This window comes from Pterocles gutturalis, unplaced genomic scaffold (assembly GCF_000699245.1).
Source record: "Pterocles gutturalis isolate BGI_N339 unplaced genomic scaffold, ASM69924v1 scaffold32037, whole genome shotgun sequence".
NCBI classification, from domain to species: Eukaryota; Metazoa; Chordata; class Aves; order Pterocliformes; family Pteroclidae; genus Pterocles; species Pterocles gutturalis.
Window position 1 is genome coordinate 1 of NW_010116484.1, and position 20,069 is coordinate 20,069.

The following is a 20,069-nucleotide window of genomic DNA, read 5'->3' on the forward strand; positions in this document are numbered from 1 at the left end:
AGGGGTTCCGCGTGGACGTGATCCGCGAGGAGGAGGGGACGCTGGAGTTCGACATGGTGGGCATCGACGCCGCCATCGCCAACGCCTTCCGCCGCATCCTGCTCGCCGAGGTACCTGCGGGGGCTTGGGGGGAGCGGGGAGGGTCCTGCCGTACCTCAGCCCTTGCAGGCAGCTGCTGGGTTCAGAAGAGAAGCGCAAATTTCCTTGTGCTGGGAGCCCACAGAGAGTTAGGGCCTTAGGAGCGTGAGCGATAGATAGCGCTTTGTTGGTCTTAAGGGTGTCGTTGATAGTGTCTGTGGATCGACCTGTTCTTCACTTCTTGTGATCGTTTGTTTAAATAAAGAAAACAGGGAAGGGGGGGCTTTCCCTTCTTGTGATTATTTGTTTAATAAAATAAACGGGGAAGGGGGTATATTGGGTGTAAGTGTATTGGGTAGCCAGGTTCGGCAGAAGTAGCACTGAAAACAGTCCGTAGGGCAGTTATTCATGGGAGAGAAGGGATGCTGTATTCTGTTGGTGTGTTGTTCGACTGTCATCTTATGCTGATGTGATCTCTCGTCTCCCTGAGGTGCCAACAATGGCTGTAGAGAAAGTTTTTGTGTACAACAACACGTCCATTGTGCAGGATGAAATTCTGGCTCATCGCTTGGGCCTCATCCCTATCCGAGCTGACCCTCGACTCTTCGAATATAGAAACCAAGGTGAGAGTCTTGGATCAAATAGAAATATTGAAGGTTTCCCCCAAAGCAGAAAATCAGGGTCGCATAAACTGAGCAGAAGTGTGGTTCCGCAGAGGCTTATGCTGTTCTCCCCTTCTCAGGAGATGAAGAAGGCACAGAAATTGACACTCTGCAGTTCCAACTGAAAATAAAATGTAGCCGAAACCCTCGGGCAGCCAAGGAGTCATCAGATCCTAATGAACTATATTTCAATCACAAAGGTGAGATCTCTCCTAAAAACAGCTGCTGTTTTTTTTCTTTTTTTGGTCTTGGGAGACAGGATTTGGTCTGTTCTCTCAGCCCTGTGAGCCGGGAGCACTGATTCCCTCATTCTGCTAAACTTACCTTTGCCATCTCCAGTCCTGTACAGGTCAGCAACCTGTTGTGAGGCTGCAGCTGGCTGACGCTTGTGGCTTCTCTTCGCAGTGTACAGTAAACATATGACATGGGTGCCCTTGGGGAATCAGACGGACCTCTTTCCAGATGCTGACTTCCGACCTGTTCACGATGACATCCTCATTGCACTGTTGCGACCTGGCCAGGAAATAGATGTGCTAATGCACTGTGTCAAGGGTATAGGTGAGTCGTGGGTCCTGGGGCAGTGGGAGGAATGTGGGTGCTTGGACCAGGGCACAGCTGCGTGAAGGGGAAGGGTGGTGAACTGGATTTCCCCTTGGAATTTTAGGTCCTGGCATCCTTGCACTCTCATTCCATGAAGCCTGACCTTATCCTTGACTCTTAACTCTTTGTGCAGGTAAAGATCATGCCAAGTTTTCTCCTGTGGCCACAGCTAGTTATCGACTACTTCCTGACATTACTCTCCTGCAGCCTGTTGAGGATGAGGCAGCTGAGATGTTGCAGAAGTGCTTTTCCCCTGGAGTCATTGAGATCCAGAACATCAAAGGTACTTTTTTCCTGCTCTAAAGTGCCTTTTTCTTTATGAGCCTTAGTAGAGACTGATCAGAGATTAGAGCCAAACCTTGCAGAGGCAAAACCACATTGTGATGTCTGTTCTGAGCCTGGTTTTATGGATGAGTGGCTGTCACATGCAGATGTGTTGGGTGATGAATGGTGATCTCCCTGAAGCGCTAAGGGATTGGGTGTCTGTCCACAGAGCTCTGCATCTGCTGCCTGCAGCTTTCAGCACCTTTCAGTTATCTGTAAGACTGGGCAGCGAGCTTGCTCTTGCCAGCAGCTGAGCGTGGAGACTCCTTGTGTCCTGCCCAGGGGTATACGCAAGCTTTGTGTATGGTTGGGATGTTCAAGAACACCAGTTCTGTCAGGCTGGAGTTTCGTGTTGGGGGTGTGCTGATTCTTTATATTGGTGGCTTTGTTGCCTTTGCTGATGGGGGAGTGCATGTTAGAGGGGTAAGCACCTGCTGTGACCACAAGGCACCCATCTGCTGCAGGCACCCATCTCATTTCATCTTTTCTCCTTTAGGAAGAAAGGTGGCAAGAGTAGCCAATGCTCGGTTGGACACGTTCAGCAGAGAAGTTTTCCGTCATGAGGGTCTGAAAAACCTTGTGCGCCTGGCAAGAGTGCGAAACCATTACATCTGTAAGTGCCCCATTTTCCACAGCGCAGAGCCCTGCTGTCATTTGTGCAAACGAGCAGTGACTGGCCAGCATGTACACCTGGGCCATGGCCTGCCCTTTCCCTCCCACACCAGGAGCCTTCATATGTTTGTGTTCCAGTGGGTAACTACTGAGATTGTGGCTTTGGGATCGAATGTGTTTGTGCTTCCTACGGCAAATGTAACCTCTTTGTCTCTGTCTATGAAGATCTGGTTGTCAAAAGTACGGTGTAAGGGAAGATGAGGAACAGGAAAGCTGGAGCCAGGTGTAGGCTGAAGCTGCCTAGGGGCTGTTCTGACTTGTGTCTCTGTGCAGTTTCAGTGGAGTCGACGGGTATCTTGCCTCCAGATGTGCTGGTGAGCGAAGCCATCAAGATCCTGATGGGAAAGTGCCAGCGCTTCCTGAATGAGCTGGACTCTGTGCCTATGGAGTGACCTGACCGTAGCTGGGAAGCATATCCCCGCACTGCTGTTCTGGGCTTCTGCACCTGCCTGCAGGGGTGATTCCTAGGACCAGCTCTTTGTTTTCTGTTGGTAATAAGCCTCAGTGAGGAGATGCACTAAAATAAAAGCTTTTCTTTACAGCTGGCTCCTTCTGTGCTGTTCCCAATTGTGAGACTGGTAATACACAGAGAAGGAAGTGGCAGCAGGTCTAAAGATGAATAGTAGCATTTATTTCAGATTGCATGCAGTATGTGAAGAGCAGTGTAGTAAAGCACTTTGCAGCAGGTCAGTGAGATTTAACAAGTCAGTACCAGTGCAGGACTGTTTTGCAGGTGTCTCAAAGCAGCTCTGGGGTAGTTAATGTCATAGATGCAAGGCTGCACTGTCAGAGGGCTGGGACACTTCTATGAAGAAAGGCTGAGAGTTGGGGTTGCTCAGCCTGGAGAAGAGAAGGCTCCAGGTAGAACTTATTGTGGCCTTTCAATACTTCTAAAAAAGATGGAAAAGGACTTTTTACCAGGACCTGTAATGACAGGACAAGGGGCAACAGTTTTAAACTGAAAGAGACTTAGAGTGGACAGAAAACACTTTTTACAGTGAAGGTGGTGAAATGCTGGAACAGGTTGCCCAGAGAAGCTGTGGATGCCCATCCCTGGAAGTGTTGAAGGTCATGTTGGAAAGGGCTTTGAGCAACCTGATGCAGTGGAAGATGTCCCTGCCCACAGCAGGGGGCGGGGGGGGGCGGGTGTTGGACTTTCCCAGTCCCTCCCAGCCCAAACCATTCTGTGATTTTACGATACAGTACTGGGCTTCTCTCTGCAAAGGTGGGGTTTAAAAACATGCCCTGTAAGGACTGACTGTCCCCTAAGTATCACAAGGTAAGCCATTTCTTCACAGGTGTTAGTTTTGACTACTCTGTTCTCCCTTTCAGTGCCTGAATGTACTTTGGGCTGACCTTGAAGCAGACCTGGATGGTGGAGGGCAAGTGACAGTCAAAGGCCTGACTCCGTCCAGGGAAGCCTGGGAGAACTTGGAAGTTAGTCTCAGTGGTGAGCACTACTGTTTGTCAGCACTGGGTAGTTCTGGGCTTGTGAAAGGCTCTCTCTTGACAAGCTGATGAAGGAACCGTAACTTCAGAGTATGGCTGGGAGTACTGGTGTGTTCTAGCTGCTTAAGTCAATCATCACTACAGTGCTAGAGTTTAGTGGAGCAAATAAATCATATTTTTTCTCTGTTTCACTGGGATTAGATACTTATACTGTAAACATCCTTATAGGTGTTAATCCCATTTGAAAAACAGTAATTTCTAGCTGGATCTTTTCTGTTTAAACAAGCTGAAGCAGCTTCCATCCTAAAATGGATTACAGCTGGACCTCAGAAAGAGGTTTTATAACAAAAACTTAATTGACATTGCTCAGTCCCACCTCTTTGAGGGCTTCTGCTTTTGTTGTGAGAGACCTTCCTTCATCAGGTGAGGGGACACCAGAGGCAACAGCTACATCACTTTCCTGTGTTCCTGAAAAGGTCAGCTGAGAGAACTATGGCTGAACTGCAGTGTTATCACAAGACAGTGCTCCTCCCAGCCACAGCTAGGGTTCGGCTTGGAGGCTACTTCAGTAGCATACACACCTTTCTGTGCTCGTGCTTCGCCTATTTCCCATACTGGTTATGGGACATACCCGGGAATAGCCATGACAAAGGGTTTGGCTTTGGCAACACAAACCCTTCAAGCTGTAAACTGGGACCTAGCAGCTGTTACTGCTAAAACTGACATACTAAAAATGCAATTTTCCCCTTCTCTTCCAATTTAATTATGTCGTCTGGAATGTTCCTCCCCTCCCTGATAATGTATGTTGACTACCAGCAAAGGGGCTGCCTCTTTGGTAGCTGGAATAAGGAGTGCTGACCAATCTTAGGAAGGCAGCCTGGGCAGAGGCCTCAGGTCTTACTGAAACAGATAAGAGAATGAAAATGAAACCATGACACCATTTGTATGAAACTGGAATAGCTTTATTGACATTCAGAGGTGTAACACAACCAGTTCAGAGACAGCTTCGGATTTAAACATTCCTACAAAAAAGGTTCTAAAAACCATGTAAAAAAAACCCCTTGTGTCTAGCATGAAGTCACAGAATGTTAAAAATATCACAACATAATAAATACACCCAGCCTCTGCTAGAGCCAGGAGCCATGTTAGCTCGGAGGTTAAAAAAGTTTGAGGCCAAGAAGAAACTGGAGGGTGCTGGTGGAACAGCAGGGGCGGGAAGGTAAGCAGATTCCCAAGGTCTGCTTTTCCTTTCTGTGCTCCCACCTCTCCCAACCCCAGGTTTTCTGTCCAGTCTGCCCCCGTGGAGACAGCACCTTCTCCACCCGCCATGGGTTATTGTTCTGTCTCCTGGACTGCAAAACTGCCAGCTAGCTCTAGGCAGACCCTCCCAGCTCTCGTGCCAATGCTAGGATAGATCGGGTGAACCATCTGTCATGTAAGAAGAACCAGCTTTGCAACTGGAGTGGTTTGATAGTGTCCCACTTCATCTGAAACTCAGTTTCTGACCTGGCTCCCCCCTGTAAACCGCAGTGTAAACCCCACCCCTCCTGCCAGACTGGGTGAAAACACGGGCTGCTGTGTCAGATCCACAGCAACAGGGTGAGGAGATCCCTTTTGGTTTGCAGGTGCTTCCGATATTGGTCCAGATTTTGTGTACCCTGCACTGCCTATGTTCTAGTCTACAGGGCATGGTAAAAAGAAAAAAAAATAATACAAAAAAATCTGTCCTGCTCCCCCTGACAGATGTCCCAGGAAAGGCTAGCACAAAGTAAAAGCCTTCCATTTGGCTCTAGGTAGAACAAGCTGCATGATCATATATATACACATATACACGTATATATATGTATGACAGTGTCTGCCTCCTCGAGAGCAGCTGCACCTTAAAAAGGCTGATCTTGAGGGAGATCCTAGAGCACTGCCCTCAGCCCAAGGCTCAGCATCCTGGAGGGAAACGGATTCACCAGAACACCAGTCCGCTAGGGACAAGTGCTGATAGGCATGACAGGAGTGTCTGATGTGTTCCCTGCAAAGCCTGGCTACTAGCACCCAGAGGAAGATTTCGGTAGCCTCTATTCACATGGCCTGCTACTCTGCTTTTTGTATTAATCCTAAACTGCAAAGGATGAAGAAGTGGAGCAAGAGTGACCCAAGGCTACAGGATGACCAGGCTTTACCTAACGGAGTCTATGGGCTCAGCTCCCACCTTGCAGAGGTCTAAAGATGCTCGTTCAATGGAGGGGAGGGGAAGGAATCAGGTAGAGCTTAATAGACTGCTTCAAATGCCACTGCAGGCCCCATCCCCGTGTAACCCATAAGGGGCTTTATTCAGACGAACGCTTGTGGAGGCGATGACGAAGAGAATCTAATGTGCTTACTATGAGGAGAGACAAAATATAAGGTAGGGGAGGAGATGGTTGCAGCATCCCAGGCTCAGGGCTCAAAGAGGGCAGTGAGGCCCTCTCCATCCTCATTTTCTATCACATCCGTCTCCAGTGATGGCTTCACCTTTTTGAAGAGAGATGGGAGGTTGCGGATATGAACCTCCTTGCGGAACTGCTCCCCGAGGGGCTTCTGCAGAGGACAGACAGGCAGGCATCAGTCATTACTGCCTTCATAGCCCCCCACTCACCTCAGGGGCAGCCTGCTAGTACATCAGAGGCAGACCCCAGATTCTGAGCAATCCCTAGGGCTGTGCTTGTGTTTTGGGGAATCTCAGGCCCGGTCCTTCCCAAGTGCCAGGACACTGGGGTAACCACCAGCTTCCCAGCTTTTAAATTAAAGTACCAGACTCCAACACCACCATCATCACAAAAGCCTGGCACCCACCTAACAGCTTTGTTCAAACATTTGAACACCCTGTTCCCGTGGGCACCCTTGTGCACGGTACCCCCTGCCTCTCGGTGATAAATCATTGCTGAAGGAGCTGCTCAGCCTGTGCTTCTGTCTCCACTGTACCCTCATGTTGAAGAGAGGCAGAACAAACACAATATGCCGCAACAGCTTCCTGGGTATGAGCATGAAATGAAAGGGATTCATTTCCCGCCAGGATATCACCTACCCCAATGCAACCTGCGATGAGGCGCTTGAAATGATCCTTCCGGCGCTTGTCTGCCACCTTCTGCAGTGTTGGGTTCAGAAGCTTTGAATCAAACTGCTCCAGAGAGTCCCTCTGGATGTCTGGGATCTGCTCCATCACTGCCTTCAGCTCAGCGTAGCGAGGGCGCTGCAGGGAGAAGTGCGGTTAACACAGCTCTGGTAGAGGTGCAGCCCTGCCGCCCTTGGGGGCCATTAGCTCCTCTGCCCCCACCCCAGCAGGCATGGGATTAGTTCTTCACCACTCCCCAGCCAACCTCTCATCCTGATAAAGAGCAGAATTTCTCACCAAGGCCTCGTAGATCTGGAAAGCCAGGTGGACAAGAGCTGCCATGCAGCCGTCATGCTGCCCGTGTGTTTGTAAGCCCTTCAGCACGCTTGTGAAAAACCAAGACACAGCATCGGGCAGGAGGTTTCCTGGAAGCACCTGGGGAAGAGGCACTGTCAGCATGGAAGCAGGATACTGATACATGACTGCCTTTCTGCAGCAGCTTGGGCTTCCTGAGGGAGAAGGTGCCCAGGGATGAAGCGGCCAAGCTTCTCACACCATTCAGAGCTTCCTCTCCCAACCCCGACAGAACTAATCCCTTCTTCCTCCCAGAGGTACCTGTTTGAGCAGCGGCCAGCAAAGCTGTGTTGTGGTTCTTTGGCAGGACAAGGTGTCCTTCCAGGAGAGGGATGTGTAGGCAGTGATAAGCAGTGCGGTGCAAACATCCTGAAAAAGAGTCAGAGACAGGAACCAGTCAGAGGACCTCTTTCCCACCTCCAGGGTTCAAACCTGAAGGGAGCCAAGAAACAATCCAGTGACTCTGTAGGAGCTCCTTGGGGTTATCTTCTGAGAAGCCTGCGTGCTGCTGCTGCTTAAAGGCACACAGTGTGCACCAGCACAGGAACCAACATCAAGTAAACCTGCTCCCAGCTGCTACTCTCAAGTCACCACAAAAGCTGCTGCGAGAGCTTCTGAGGCATCCACAGGAGAGGAGGAGTACAGAGGTCTTGGGATGAAGGTACTCTGCACAGTGGGTAGTGTTAACACTTTGTCTCCTGTGCTGGCTCTGGCAGATTTTACAGAAAAAGAGCTTCTGGGTGAAGTTCTTCCTCATGAAGGCAGGATGGAGGCAGAGCCAGGGAGCACCCCAGGGGGCTGAATGCCCAGGGCCTTGCTCACAGAAGGGCTGAAGCTCTGTAGCTTAATTTTATACTGGATCCCAACCCCTGTGTGCTTTGTGGCTTCTACGACCATTAACAAGGCCATAAGAAAAGACGTGTGTTCTGGAGAGAAGACTCTCACACTGGGGAATGTTCCAGCAGCCTACATCTCTGTAGCAGGATCTGTCTGCACCACAGACAAGCACGACGAGGAGTACGGAGAAAGGACGGTGGAAGCCGGAGCGTGTGCTCTTACCTCCTGCTTCATCAGACACTTGCCAAGCTCGGTGAGCTCTGCGCTGGCAGGGGGAGTCACCTCTGTGGCCATCGCCTCGTCATCTGCAGAGCAGAAAAAAGGCAGCACTGTGAACATGGCCTCCTGAGGACTGAGGGACACACCGGGAGGCACAGCGAGAACTCAGCTGGGAACCAGGGGACAGCACACAGAACCTCTCTCTCCAAGCAGAATGCACCCACCCTTTGTGGGACAGGAAGGGCACCCAACCAGCTACCTCCAGCTCTCAGGAAGACCGTGCGCATCCCCCCTCCTCTCAGCCCTCTTCTCTGTACTTTAAGAATTAGCTGCTCCAACATGCTGCCCGTGAGCCCTACAACATGCTTGTTCCTGGGCTAGATCAGGTTTTTCTGTACCCCCCAAACACACTGGGCAGGACAGAGCCGAAAGCTTCTTACCAAACCTATACCCCTCACACAGAACTTCCAGCGACAGGCCAGCCCCTCCCTCAAGAAACGCATGAAGAAATGGGCGAGGTGTTCGCACACACCAAGGGGAGGAAGGGCAAAGGCAGGCATTTACTCACCATCTCCGTCAACAGCAGCAGTAGTGTTATGCTCAACGCCTTTCTTAGAAACACAGCAAACAGCTGCAAAAACAGTTGCAGGTCAGAGGAGCAGAAAAGGGAAGATGCTACTTCAGAACATGCAGAGATTATTATCCTACAGACTGATGAGCTCACAGCTGCTTCAAGCTCCCGGAGCTCTTACACTGTATCTGAAGGATCTGAAAGCCCAGTATAAAAGCTAAATACTGCACCACCTGGAAGGCTGAAACCCCCCACCCACAGCATCCTCCCCCAGTGGAACCTGCTGCACAGTGGCTGCTTCAAACTACAGAGAACCAGGAAAACCATTTGAAGCCTAGAACCTGCAAAGAGCAGCATCTTAGCAGAACAAGGCAGATCAAGAAAGAAGAAAGAAGACTGAAGACCTGTAAACTCTATGCAGAGTCAATTTTCTCAGCCTCTCTGCTCAAAGCCCCACTGGCTAAAAGACAATGTTTGAGAAAGGGAGACTGCCAGGAGGGAGGGACTCTCCCCTTCTGTCTGGCTAGAAACATGGCAATTGCCAGCAACAAAACTGCTCTACACTCACGTGTAGAGGGCACAGAAAGGGAGAACCCGTATTCCAAAGGAGGACTGGACTCCTACAGGAACAGTGGCAAAAACATGGATCCCTACATGAAAGAACAAAAACTCTTTTCTTAAGGTTTTTAATTGATCTCTTACTAGGTTTTAGCTAAGATTTCGGCAGGGCTAACTGTCTCACACCCAGCTTCTAAGGATTATGTTAAGCACTACTGGAAATTGCTGTTTTCCTCTCCAGTGCAAACTTCCCAAATATCCCAGGGGACCTTGATTTCACTTACTGATGAGATCCATGACTTCTCGGGTCAGCAGCCTGACCAGCTGTTCCTCAAGCATCTCCTGAGACTCAGGGTTGTCATCTGCAGCATCATCCTCACTGAAGAAAACAAGTTGTAGTGTGAAGGGAGACAATGTCTTAAAGTACCCCCTCTGTCCAAGCACAGGGACTGAGTCACCATCAGGGTAAACGCAGCATTTCCCAGCCCTCTGCTGCCAGGGCTGTTCCCTGGGCAAAGGGCCAAAGCTCCATCCCACTCCCCATTTCCCCCTTTCAGTACCCATACCAAGGGGTGAAAGCTTACCAGAGCATGCTTCGCTGGTTGATCACCTGCCATTTCTGAGACAACCTCTGTTCAAGATAAAAGGGAAAATTCAATACCTTCCCCTAAGGAGTCACGCTGGACACAATGCAAAGAGGCCCAAGTGCCACTCTCGCTTGGAAGTGGTGATAGCTGCTGACAGAGGCACAACAGGGGCTCATGCCCAGCCCCATTTTGAATAGAACAAGAACTGCTACCAAAGCAAGATGCTGTGGCTGTGCTGGCTGCAGAAATCTGAGTCAGGAAACTGAGGGGATACAGGCAAAAAAAAAACCCCACAAAAATTCTCAGGGCTGAAGTTTGAGGAGCTGATATCCACAGGCTTGAATTCATAGCAAGCAACAGCCAGCATTCAATGCATCTCAGAAACCTCCCCTAAACAGCATCAAAATCATTGAGCATTGGAGCTTTGCCTTTGTCTCTGCCAGCTTTGGAGAGACAGACGTTCTCACACGTTGCTGCCAGCTGCTACAATGAGTCTGGGCTGCCAAGGAGCAAGGATCAAACAAACTGTTTTCTTACCACGTGCAGATAGGTCAACAGTGGTCCCAGTATGGGGCAGACAAGGGTTTCGTAGTATTCTGAAGGGCAGGAGAGTACCAAGGGCTTCACAAACACACCTGCAGAGACCAGCTAAGGAAGAGACCCAGCACATATGGCCAGCTGCTAGCGAGACTGCGCACACGACCCAAACCCGCCCATTCCACTGGGAGGCCAAGCGACAGACACCTCGAAGTCCATCTTCTCACAGACCTGAACTAACAAGTGGCATCTCTACAGCAAGAGCATAAGGTATTTAGTCTCCTCCCCTGACAGTTCAGCTAAGAAAGCTGAGGGTGCTTAGTGCCCACTTCCTAGCTGTGAGACTGAATGTCCAGCCCCGGGAAGTGGGCTGGGAATCTTAGATGGCCTCCCACACAAGCACAAAGTCTAGTCAGACACCCTACTGCCAAGCTGCTACCCAAGCTCTCTTGCCCCCCAGAAGGCACTTCCCACCTCTCATGGTGCCTGCAGGACCACACAAATCCTTTGCGTTTATTCTCTCTGACCCCATGCACTGCTGTTTCTGCTCATGTCCTCCTAGGCTCACATCTCATCTACACCAGGTGTATCCCTGTTTGTTATTCTCCTCAATCAACCTTCTTTGGCTTGGCCATACTGAAAACGATGCTAGGAAGCCACCCAGTTTTCAGTTTACATGCTCCAAGCTTCTCTAGCTGGCCCGAGACAGCGATGGAAGGATACGGAGCATGGGACGCAGTCTGTAATCAGGAATGTTGTTGAGGTTGATGAAAGCTGAGCTGAGGAGCTGGGTGGCGAGACCCTCAACGGTGTAGAAATCCTGTTGCATGGAGGGGCCTGCATTTCCCAGGATGTGGAAACTTCAGCAAAAAACAAGTTAGTTGCAAGTCTGATAGGTAACAGGTACCATGCCTATGGCCTGCAAAGGGCCAAGTGCTATCATCCTGAGATTGCCATGTTCTTAAATACTATAGAGGAATTTTAGCACAGCATCTCTTTTTTTTCTGGGATACCTGCAGAGGTACAATGAATTAAGCATTTAAGCACTACAATGCACTTTCAAGTGCTGATGTATCCTAACACACAATTAAAATGGTAAAGAGACAAACTAGGTCAGGATATCAGACAAGTGCTCCAATACGATCCAACCACCTAACTGCAGGAGGGCTAAAAGCAGACCCACGTTTTGAGGTACTTTTTCCAGCAACTGTGTTCCACATGTAGGTAGGTACAGCCATGAGTATAGTTCACCACTGCGACTCGTACTTGGATATTACAGGATACAGCTCAAAGTCTAACTGTAGAAGTCAGCAGCCAGCAATAGCCTACTGCTCCAGCTGTGTGATGTTGGATTGTGGGGGGGATATCTGGTGCTCTTACCAGTTGTCGTAGAGGGTACAAAAGAAGCCTTGCATCCTTTCTAAGACTGTTTTGTAAACAGGAGAGTCATAAAGCTCCAGCAGAGGCTGAGGGAGACCTGTGGGAAAGAATAAGGTTCAACGACATTAATGAGAGAGCACAGTTCCCCTTCAGGTCCCAGCCAGCTTGACGGCAGCGAGGGGAAGCACTTGGCAAGATCAACATGCAGCCAAATGGGAAGAGGTGCAGCAACCCTGGGGCAGAACCTCCCCTCAGAGGTCAGCCAAGTGCAGGTCGGTTGTACCCAGAGCAGAGGTGTTCCCACTAAGGTTGTTCCAGCTCCTTCGCTTCTCCAAAGCAAAACTTACTGGAGCTATCAGAACCCAGTCAGAAGCAAAGCTGACAGTTGTGCAGCTCCTCCAACAGCCCATCCCTTCAGGTTTGTGTTCATATCTGTCAGGACACAAGCTACTGCTGAAATGTGACATTAAAAAGTTTAGAGATCAAGGCGCTGCTTGCTTTATGTGCTGTGGTTCACAGACAGTTTATAGGTCTCAGGAAACAGATGAAGGAAGCACCTCCTCATTTTACAGATGAGAGAAAGCAACCTCCCCGAAGTATTTCATTGTCTGTCAGAACCTGAAATCAAACCCCAATTTCCATAGTCATGGTCCACACTTTGTCTACACGGCCACCCACTTCTGCTTGGCTGGAAAGGCTTCTGTGTTCACAACCTCAAACCTAAGACAGTTCCAAAACTCTTTCTAATACACCATCTGGAAACAGGGCCATACTGCAGGACTTGGCTCTTGCTCTCCAGGCCAGGTCTCTGCACCAGCACTCAGGGATCCTGTTGAGCACTAATTCTGCTCAAAGGCAGACAGCTACAACACCCCTGGTCTCTCCAGCCTGAAGTGCCACGTTGCAGAGACCACCAAGCCAGCTGGGAGAAGCAGTTTGGTTAAGGTACCCTTAATTTCCTTCAGAAGAAACCAATTTGTCTCAGACAAATAACTTATTTAACTTCTTCATTTCAGCAGGTTCAAATCACGGCTGAGCTGTGAATACTATGAAGTTAAAGCTCTCCAGTGCCTCTTCACTGCTATTGATGGACACTACCTCACATACCTCTGAGAATCTGCCCACACATTCTTCCCAAAGAGAAGCCCCTTACCTAGGATGGCATTCTTCTCCACCTCCAGCATGTCTAAGGCCTTTGCAAATGTTTCCCCCAGCCTAGCCACCATCTCTGGCGTGTAGAGATTGTTGTGAGTCCTGAAACAGAAGAGCACTTGGTTTATACTCATATGGGTCAGTGCCTTTTGCCCTTGACAGTGGGATCCTCTCCTTCAGCTTGTGAACAGCTCCTCTGAAGCAGACAATGAGGAAGGTGAGACCAAGCACGTGTGCATGGGATCCCCCTTCCCCACCTGCAAAAATATTGGGGAAGCTGACCCGACAGAGACATGGAGTGACTCCACCTCATGTCCTGAATCTCCTGGCTGCCCCTTCCACTTATTCGGTTCACCCCACCCCTTGCAAGCATTGGCAACAAAAACTCCCAGCAACTCTCCAGTTGGTGCTGGCAACAGCTTACTAGCTTGGCCAAAGGGATCAGAGAATGCATTTTAAAAACTGACAAGACACGGATTCTGTAATCTCAAAAGATCTTCGGCACCTAAGGCCCCTGCAGAGGGAGGGGCTGTTTCAGCTCCAAAATACACACACTGCCCGCCAAGGGTGGGTCACAGTCCCCAGAATGGCAGGTGGCATTGGAGGGACTCTAGGGAGAACATCAATCCGATCAGATGTTACTGGTGGCAGACACATGTGCCCCCTGGACAACACATCCAGCCAGGAACAATTCCGCATCATCAGGAGGCGGCCATGGTCAGCTCTCCGCGAGGGACACCAATTCAGCCACGGGTGGCTGGTTCTTGCCATCCAGGCCAAAATGGGTCCCCTCTTAGTGACACTCAGCGCTGGACTCGGCAGGGGGTGTCTCTCTCACCTACCTCTCTCCTTTGAGACCTCAGACCTCCACTGTGGGTGTCGCCAGCTGCACACAGCACAAATCCTGCAGCCTCCTCCAAAACTGCAATGCCATTGTACCTGCTGCTAGAGGTGATCAAGGGCAACTCAGTATCTCTCCCTACGCAGCGTTTCCCAAAGCAGGGGGTATGTGGGAATGGCTGGGGGAAGGGAGTGCGGACAGACCTCAGTATGTTCTCCAGAGTCTCAGCTTTCACTCATGTCTTAATGATTTTTTTTTAATTTTTTTTTTTTTTTAACGTCTCTGTTCACAATCCTGGCAACCCCGATGCAGTGACGTCTGCCTGAGTTTGCAGAGAGCCTTGAGTTAGCTCCGAAATGGCAGCTATCCCATTTCTCTCTGCAGGTGTCAAATACTTCCCTGCTCACTGCACGTGAGGAAGGCAAGTATGTTAAGTTTCATAAGAAAGAGCTACACAAGTGACTTCTTAATGACTCATACTCTCATTCTGGGCTGGATCTAACACCATGCAACAGGCCTCAAAGGGGGCACAAGCTGGTTTTTCTTTCCCAAGAGGGGCTAGGGAGCAGCCCAGCCTCCACAAGTTTGGATGATGCTGTTCCACTGACTCAAAAAACTGTGCATTTCTGCTTCACTCTATTCTGAAACCTAGCTACTAAGAAAATCTCCTCTTGTATGTGTCCTGCTTGCTCCATGCCAATGTTGGCTTTGCCTCATGCTGCGCAGAAGGGCAGCGGGGCGAACCCAAAAACTGTGGAATTGTGGAGGTGAACCTTGAAATCCCACTGCTCTAACCCCAGCAGGATGGGCCAGAGAGTCATATCTTGAAGTTGTTGTCATGGTCCTTCGTTGTTTCAGAGTCATTGAAGATATTCTCAAGATTGACAGTTGGGAGGTCAGATGTTCACGTGCCAGCCAATCTCCCTTAACTTGTACTTTAGCAAGGTCCCAGTGGTAACAAAGAAAAAATGACTACTCAGCTGCTCCCCGTGGAGTTGAAAGCATACAACAGCCCTCATATTTGATGAGGATGTAGGCCCTAGGCAGGTTCCAGCTGAGACTCTCAGCAGTGAGCAGCACTCCTGGGCATCCCGCACGCAGGAGAACATGGAAAAACAAAATTCAAGAGACATTTATGCTTTAGAAAATAGAAACAAAGGATATGGCAGGACTTGGGGGAGCATATTTTCAGCAATGGGCACAGCTCTGCTGGGAAGAGTGTCTGATGCCTAGAGAGATGAGCTTGAAGGCCAGAATATGAGTCCTTTAGGTCAGCCCATGTTTGAAGAATCTTGATCTAAAGCTGGAGCCAATCTACACTGAAAATGCCTACAGAATCCATGTCTATCCAACAATTCTTTTACCAACATCAATGCCTCGGTAATGTCAGCACCTCAGCAAGAGGTGTTCCTGCTCCGGCAGGGGGATTGGACTAGATGATCTTTCGAGGTCCCTTCCAATCTCTAACATTCTGTGATTCTGTGATTCTGTGAAGAGGAGTTCCAAAAAAGCCTTTGTCCATGCAAAGCATTTGCTGAGCCTGACTCATCCATTTGTGACAAAACACGATCAAACCCCAGCACAATCAATGTGCCTCGCCAATCAGTTCACGCAGCTACTGACTCCAGAAATGCGCCTTTATCTAAAGGTGGCTGGAGATCACGATCCAGGTTTAAATTCAGGAGAGAACCATTCCAGCCAGACGCTAGAAAGCACCTAGATGAAATGAGGTGCCACAGAGGACAGGAGAATCATCACTAAAAAAGATGCAGTGATTAACAGAGCAACCTCAAAATCGTTCAGTAAATACAGCTACCAAGACAGAGCCGAACATGGGTAGGCACAAAAAGATAGGCTGGCAGGGAAAACACCATGCTGTCTATGCCACTCAAAACTCCTTTATTTTTCCTGGTTACCTGAATTCCCTCTCGGCTCTTTGGTCTCATCCGTGAGCTTCCTTCAAGCTCTTTACCCTGGCAGAGACCCGGTGGCTTAGCAACTTTCACTGCTTCTGTCTGCAAACACAGCAGAAGAACGCCACACAACATCCAGAAAGCAAAAGACCCAGCCTGCAAAATGCCCTTTTTTTGCATACTGGTGCCTGACAGTGTTCAGTTCAGCCGCTCAGTAGGATCCACACTGCGTGCAGATCTGCTCACACAATAACCAACACAATCTGTGAGGAATTCCACATCTGCTTCCTGCATAAGCACGTGAGCAACACTGGACCTTGCTCGTCCCTACAGAAAGCTGCCTAACGGCACAGAGCTCAGAGAAGCATCCATCCCCAAGCAGTCATGCAACTATGTTCCTGAAGGCATCCTCAACACGCAGCTTTCCTGCCAGCCAGCCCTCCTCATTCCCTGTACCTCCTGCCTGCTGACAGGCTGCTACAGATTCCATATTCTCTTGTGTAATCCGTATTATAGAGGGCCTGAGGAAGCAGTACATGGAAAAGGCGCTCAAACCCAGCAAAAAAACACACCAGAAGCTCCATAGCACAAGCTCCAACTTCTCCAGAAAGACATAAGCATCATCAACATTTGTACTGAACAACTATGAGCTTGCAGTTGTCACACCAGGGGACTTCTACATCCAGCAGCAGCCAGCAAAGGTATGAAGTGGAGGATCTACTGCTCTTAATACATCATTCCTTGGTTCTTGGTGGAGCATCCAGCCTTAAGAAGAGCCCGGATACCTCTGAGTAAAGTACAGTAACATGTATGTTACTACCAAATGACCAGAAATTATTTTGTTCTGCAGGGAGGTGCTTGAACAACACAGATGCATGATCTCAAAAATCATCCAGGGAGCCTCTTCCTTTGTGCAGATGGGGAAGTACCAGCACCAGAACATAGGTCATGCATTTTCCTGGAGGTGGTGAACAAGCAGGCACAGAATTTCTGCTTCTTTACAGGTAGTGATGGAGTTTGACAATAGTTTCCTAAGTTTGTTGTAACAGAGATCCCAAGTGATTTTAATAATGCCTAAGTTCTGGCATTACTGGCAAGAACAGTGATTGCACAAGCACAAAGTGCGTCCGTTGCAGCCTGTTCACACCTTGGGCACTGGTTTAGTTGCTCTCCCACAATACGGAGCATGTTCCACACTCTGGAAGAAATGGCATGAGGCTACCTCTGCTCAGGCAAGTCTACTCTAACCAGCCTCTCCCAAAAGCTCATCGACAGGATCTTCAGCCTTCCAGGATAAAAGGCAAAAACACTTTGAGCACAGCTCCACAGCTGTTAAGATGGTTCAACCCTGCTCACTGGCTGACATACCAGCTGCTGCGCTACACAGAGCTTTGCCATGAGAAGCACCGCTGGGGTGGGCCAGTCCAGCATGCTGCTTCTCACTGGAAGCTGCACAGTCCTGAGCTCAGTGACTACCAAACGTGCCTGACTACACAGGGCTTGGGTAACAACGCCCCTTTCCTCACAGACCTGGGAGCTAAAAAATGTAAGTGGATCTGACAATGCTCCCAAGAGGCTCCTGCCAAGGACAGAGCCTCCATTTTTCAAGTACATAACATGTAGCATTATCTAACAAAACTGCCCAACAAGCCTGGCAAAATCCCAGTGTCAGCAGCTACCCTGAGACAGATTCCTCCTTTATAATCCTGGGAACCCCTTTCTGCCCCCTCTCTCTCCCTCGACTGGCTGCCCCAAACATCCACAACACCAGTGATGTGCAGAGAGGCACTGCAAGGTAGCAACAGCCTGAGAGTATGCATCCACTGATTTCAGCAGCAGACAGTGCTTCAGGAGCTGGTGTGCATGGCCAGCAAACCAGCTGAATTTAACACTGAAGAGAGAACACCACAAACAGGATGCGATGAGAGCTGGGACTGCCCTGGTGGTGACTGGAGAGGTGGCCTTGTAGGGGCTGAGGGCAGAGCAGAGATGTTAGTTGAGAAATGATTAACTGGGTGGCAGATTTATAGCAGTGGAGGTGGGGGAGGCAACCCCAGCCCAAGCTCCCATTGGCTTTGATGGACTCTTGTAGGCCAGGCCAATGAACATTCAGAAGGCTCCAGTTTTCCCAGTGCCATTCCCCACTGTGAACAGTCAGGAACAGTACTTGGGCACCTGCACCAGCCTGTGTTCCCGCTGGCTTCACTGGGAGAACATGCTCTGAGCATTCCACGTATTTATCACAGTTTGGCTTTCAGAGATTCTTAAGTCAACATAAATGATTGCAAGTCAACTTGACCCACCTTATAAGAGCAAGTAAATTGTCAAAGAGCTTCAGGACCTGCTCAGTGCAGGGATTACGGTAGATTGGAGTTCCACTGGGCATGTATCCCAGGAGGAATCCTCCAGCTTTTGCCTCTTCAGTAGCAGCAGGCCAACGTGCTCGTTTCACAACTCCCAGAATGGTGTAAACGCAAAAGCTTATCTGCAACAAGAGATGCGGAGAGTGTTTCTTAGCCAGAGCACAACCTGAGTAAGTAGATTTTCAGAGAAACCCAACATCACCCCATCTTAAAGGGAACACTCTACAGTGAGCCTAATCTGGTGATAGGAACAAGCTCTGGTGGGTTTGCTGCCAAGAAAATGCTGCAAACAACCATGTTACGTTCCATCATCTTCAGTGACCCTTGGCCATGGCAGGACGGCCTAGGAACTCGTACAGTCTCATGAGTATGCAAGCAACCAGGTAGGTTGCCATCTGAAAGGAAGGGTCTACGCCATGAGTTCCACATCTCCTTCATGTGCTGTGACAGACAGAGAGATCTGTGATGACGCAGTGGTCAAACTGCATTAGCCCCAAATCACAGGCACAGCTCTGTGGACTGCATTTCCGTATCTTCTACAGACCTAAAGATAGCAACTCCATTTGCAGTCTGTCCAAGAAGTGAAGGCATCTCACTAAAAACTTAACAACATGAATCTTCTTGGATGAATTTTAATTATATTCCCCATGCTGCAGTCTCAGCATGACGCTTTCCATACTGCCTGTCTCAAAAAGCACAACTCACTGCACCACGTTTCAAAAAATCATGTACACCAATTGCTTCTCCAAGATCAAACTCTGCTAGACAACGAGTAGGGAGTAGTGTGCTTCACTCTTCAGGATAATCTGGTTTTCCATGTCCTACATGCCCACTACTGTGGCTTAAAGGGGCAAAAGCCAGCCTGCTATTCTGCAATCTGAAAAACCTACTGATCCGCGCCCTAAAGAAGCAGATGATCAGGAGAGATCTTGTGTGTAACCACAACAGAAATGGAGGATGGAAGGAGGCAAGTCCCATCTCGCTAAGGATTACACATCTCCTGGTAATGATACTCACCCTAGAGCAAAAACACTAGGATCTTCCAAGACTGGATCAGCGATTTTGTTGTCTGCACCCACATAGGAGATAAAGGCTTCAGGATCTGAGAGGACTCTGGCAGCAGCAAAAGACAGCAATGCAGATTATTGTTTGTACCAAGGAATTTGAGCAGAGCTTTGCACTGGCAATAAACATCTTAACAAACACAGAGCAGGGCAGAGAGACTAGCTAGGGCTCCACACTGTACGTGGGAATGTGATAAAAAGCACCAGAGATGTGTGCACTCTCCAAACATCTCCAGTTCTCTTGGTCTTGAGGTGCAAAACACCTCAGCTTTAGGAAGGAGAGCTCAGCTTCCTAGCTTCTCCTGGAGATGAGCAGAGACATCTTTTATTTCTCATTTGCTGCAAATGCTTTGAGCATGCTGGGAAGCGTTCCTCCATCGCCTTAAACCAGCTCTTACCTAGCAATTTTCAACAAACAGCACTTAAGACTGAGTTGGCAGTTTCTGAACTGCAGGAGAGCATGACCACGACTGCCCAGAGCACGGGAGGTCCCAAGGTACCCCCCACTACCCTCATCTGGTTTGTGCATTCCCTCAGTGGGCATGACATTACCTCTGCAACACCTCCAGCTCAAAGCTCAGAAAAATGATCCATACCTCTGCATCTCTGGGGAGAGCCATAAGCCAGCAACAGGAGCCATGAGCTCCTCCAGGAAAGCTTTCTGCCGCTCATAGTCCTTGAACTGGTTGCTGATGAGGACGAGGGCCTCCATAAGAGCACACTTCTCCATCTGTGTCAGAAGTAGCTCGTTGGAGAGTAGCTGTTTCACGTGGTTGTACAACATCTCAAAGTTTGGCTAGAAAACACATCCAAGTGGAAGAGC

At 49.4% G+C, this 20,069-nt stretch overlaps 2 protein-coding genes across 2 annotated transcripts in view; one reads left to right on the forward strand and one right to left on the reverse strand.

Annotated features, from left to right (window-relative positions):
* Window positions 1-11: 11 nt before the first annotated feature.
* POLR1C (polymerase (RNA) I polypeptide C, 30kDa) lies at window positions 12-2,800 on the forward strand. The gene is made up of 7 exons (XM_010075533.1): window positions 12-110; window positions 569-701; window positions 821-940; window positions 1,146-1,298; window positions 1,474-1,623; window positions 2,161-2,277; window positions 2,610-2,800. Exons 1-7 carry the CDS (start codon window positions 54-56, stop codon window positions 2,726-2,728), a joined length of 849 nt encoding a protein of 282 aa, XP_010073835.1. The 5' UTR covers window positions 12-53; the 3' UTR covers window positions 2,729-2,800.
* Window positions 2,801-6,097: 3,297 nt separating this feature from the next.
* XPO5 (exportin 5) overlaps window positions 6,098-20,069 on the reverse strand; it is a gene marked incomplete at its 5' end in the record, with an annotated part of 28,238 nt that continues 14,266 nt past the window's right edge. The window contains 15 exon segments of the mRNA XM_010075534.1: window positions 6,098-6,356; window positions 6,844-7,008; window positions 7,168-7,305; window positions 7,486-7,593; window positions 8,284-8,366; window positions 8,849-8,911; window positions 9,694-9,788; window positions 9,994-10,040; window positions 10,534-10,631; window positions 11,257-11,393; window positions 11,914-12,010; window positions 13,067-13,167; window positions 18,123-18,304; window positions 19,196-19,295; window positions 19,843-20,042. Coding sequence (XP_010073836.1) covers window positions 6,216-6,356; window positions 6,844-7,008; window positions 7,168-7,305; window positions 7,486-7,593; window positions 8,284-8,366; window positions 8,849-8,911; window positions 9,694-9,788; window positions 9,994-10,040; window positions 10,534-10,631; window positions 11,257-11,393; window positions 11,914-12,010; window positions 13,067-13,167; window positions 18,123-18,304; window positions 19,196-19,295; window positions 19,843-20,042 — 1,755 coding nt within the window.

What these genes read in the sequence shown, in the direction of transcription:
- POLR1C (XM_010075533.1), top strand. Translation starts at nt 54, where the DNA reads ATGGTGGGCATCGACGCCGCCATCGCCAACGCCTTCCGCCGCATCCTG. An exon ending in ACTATATTTCAATCACAAAG is followed by an intron (nt 941 to 1,145) that starts GTGAGATCTCTC and finishes TTCTCTTCGCAG; the next exon opens with TGTACAGTAAACATATGACA. An exon ending in AGTGCGAAACCATTACATCT is followed by an intron (nt 2,278 to 2,609) that starts GTAAGTGCCCCA and finishes GTCTCTGTGCAG; the next exon opens with TTTCAGTGGAGTCGACGGGT.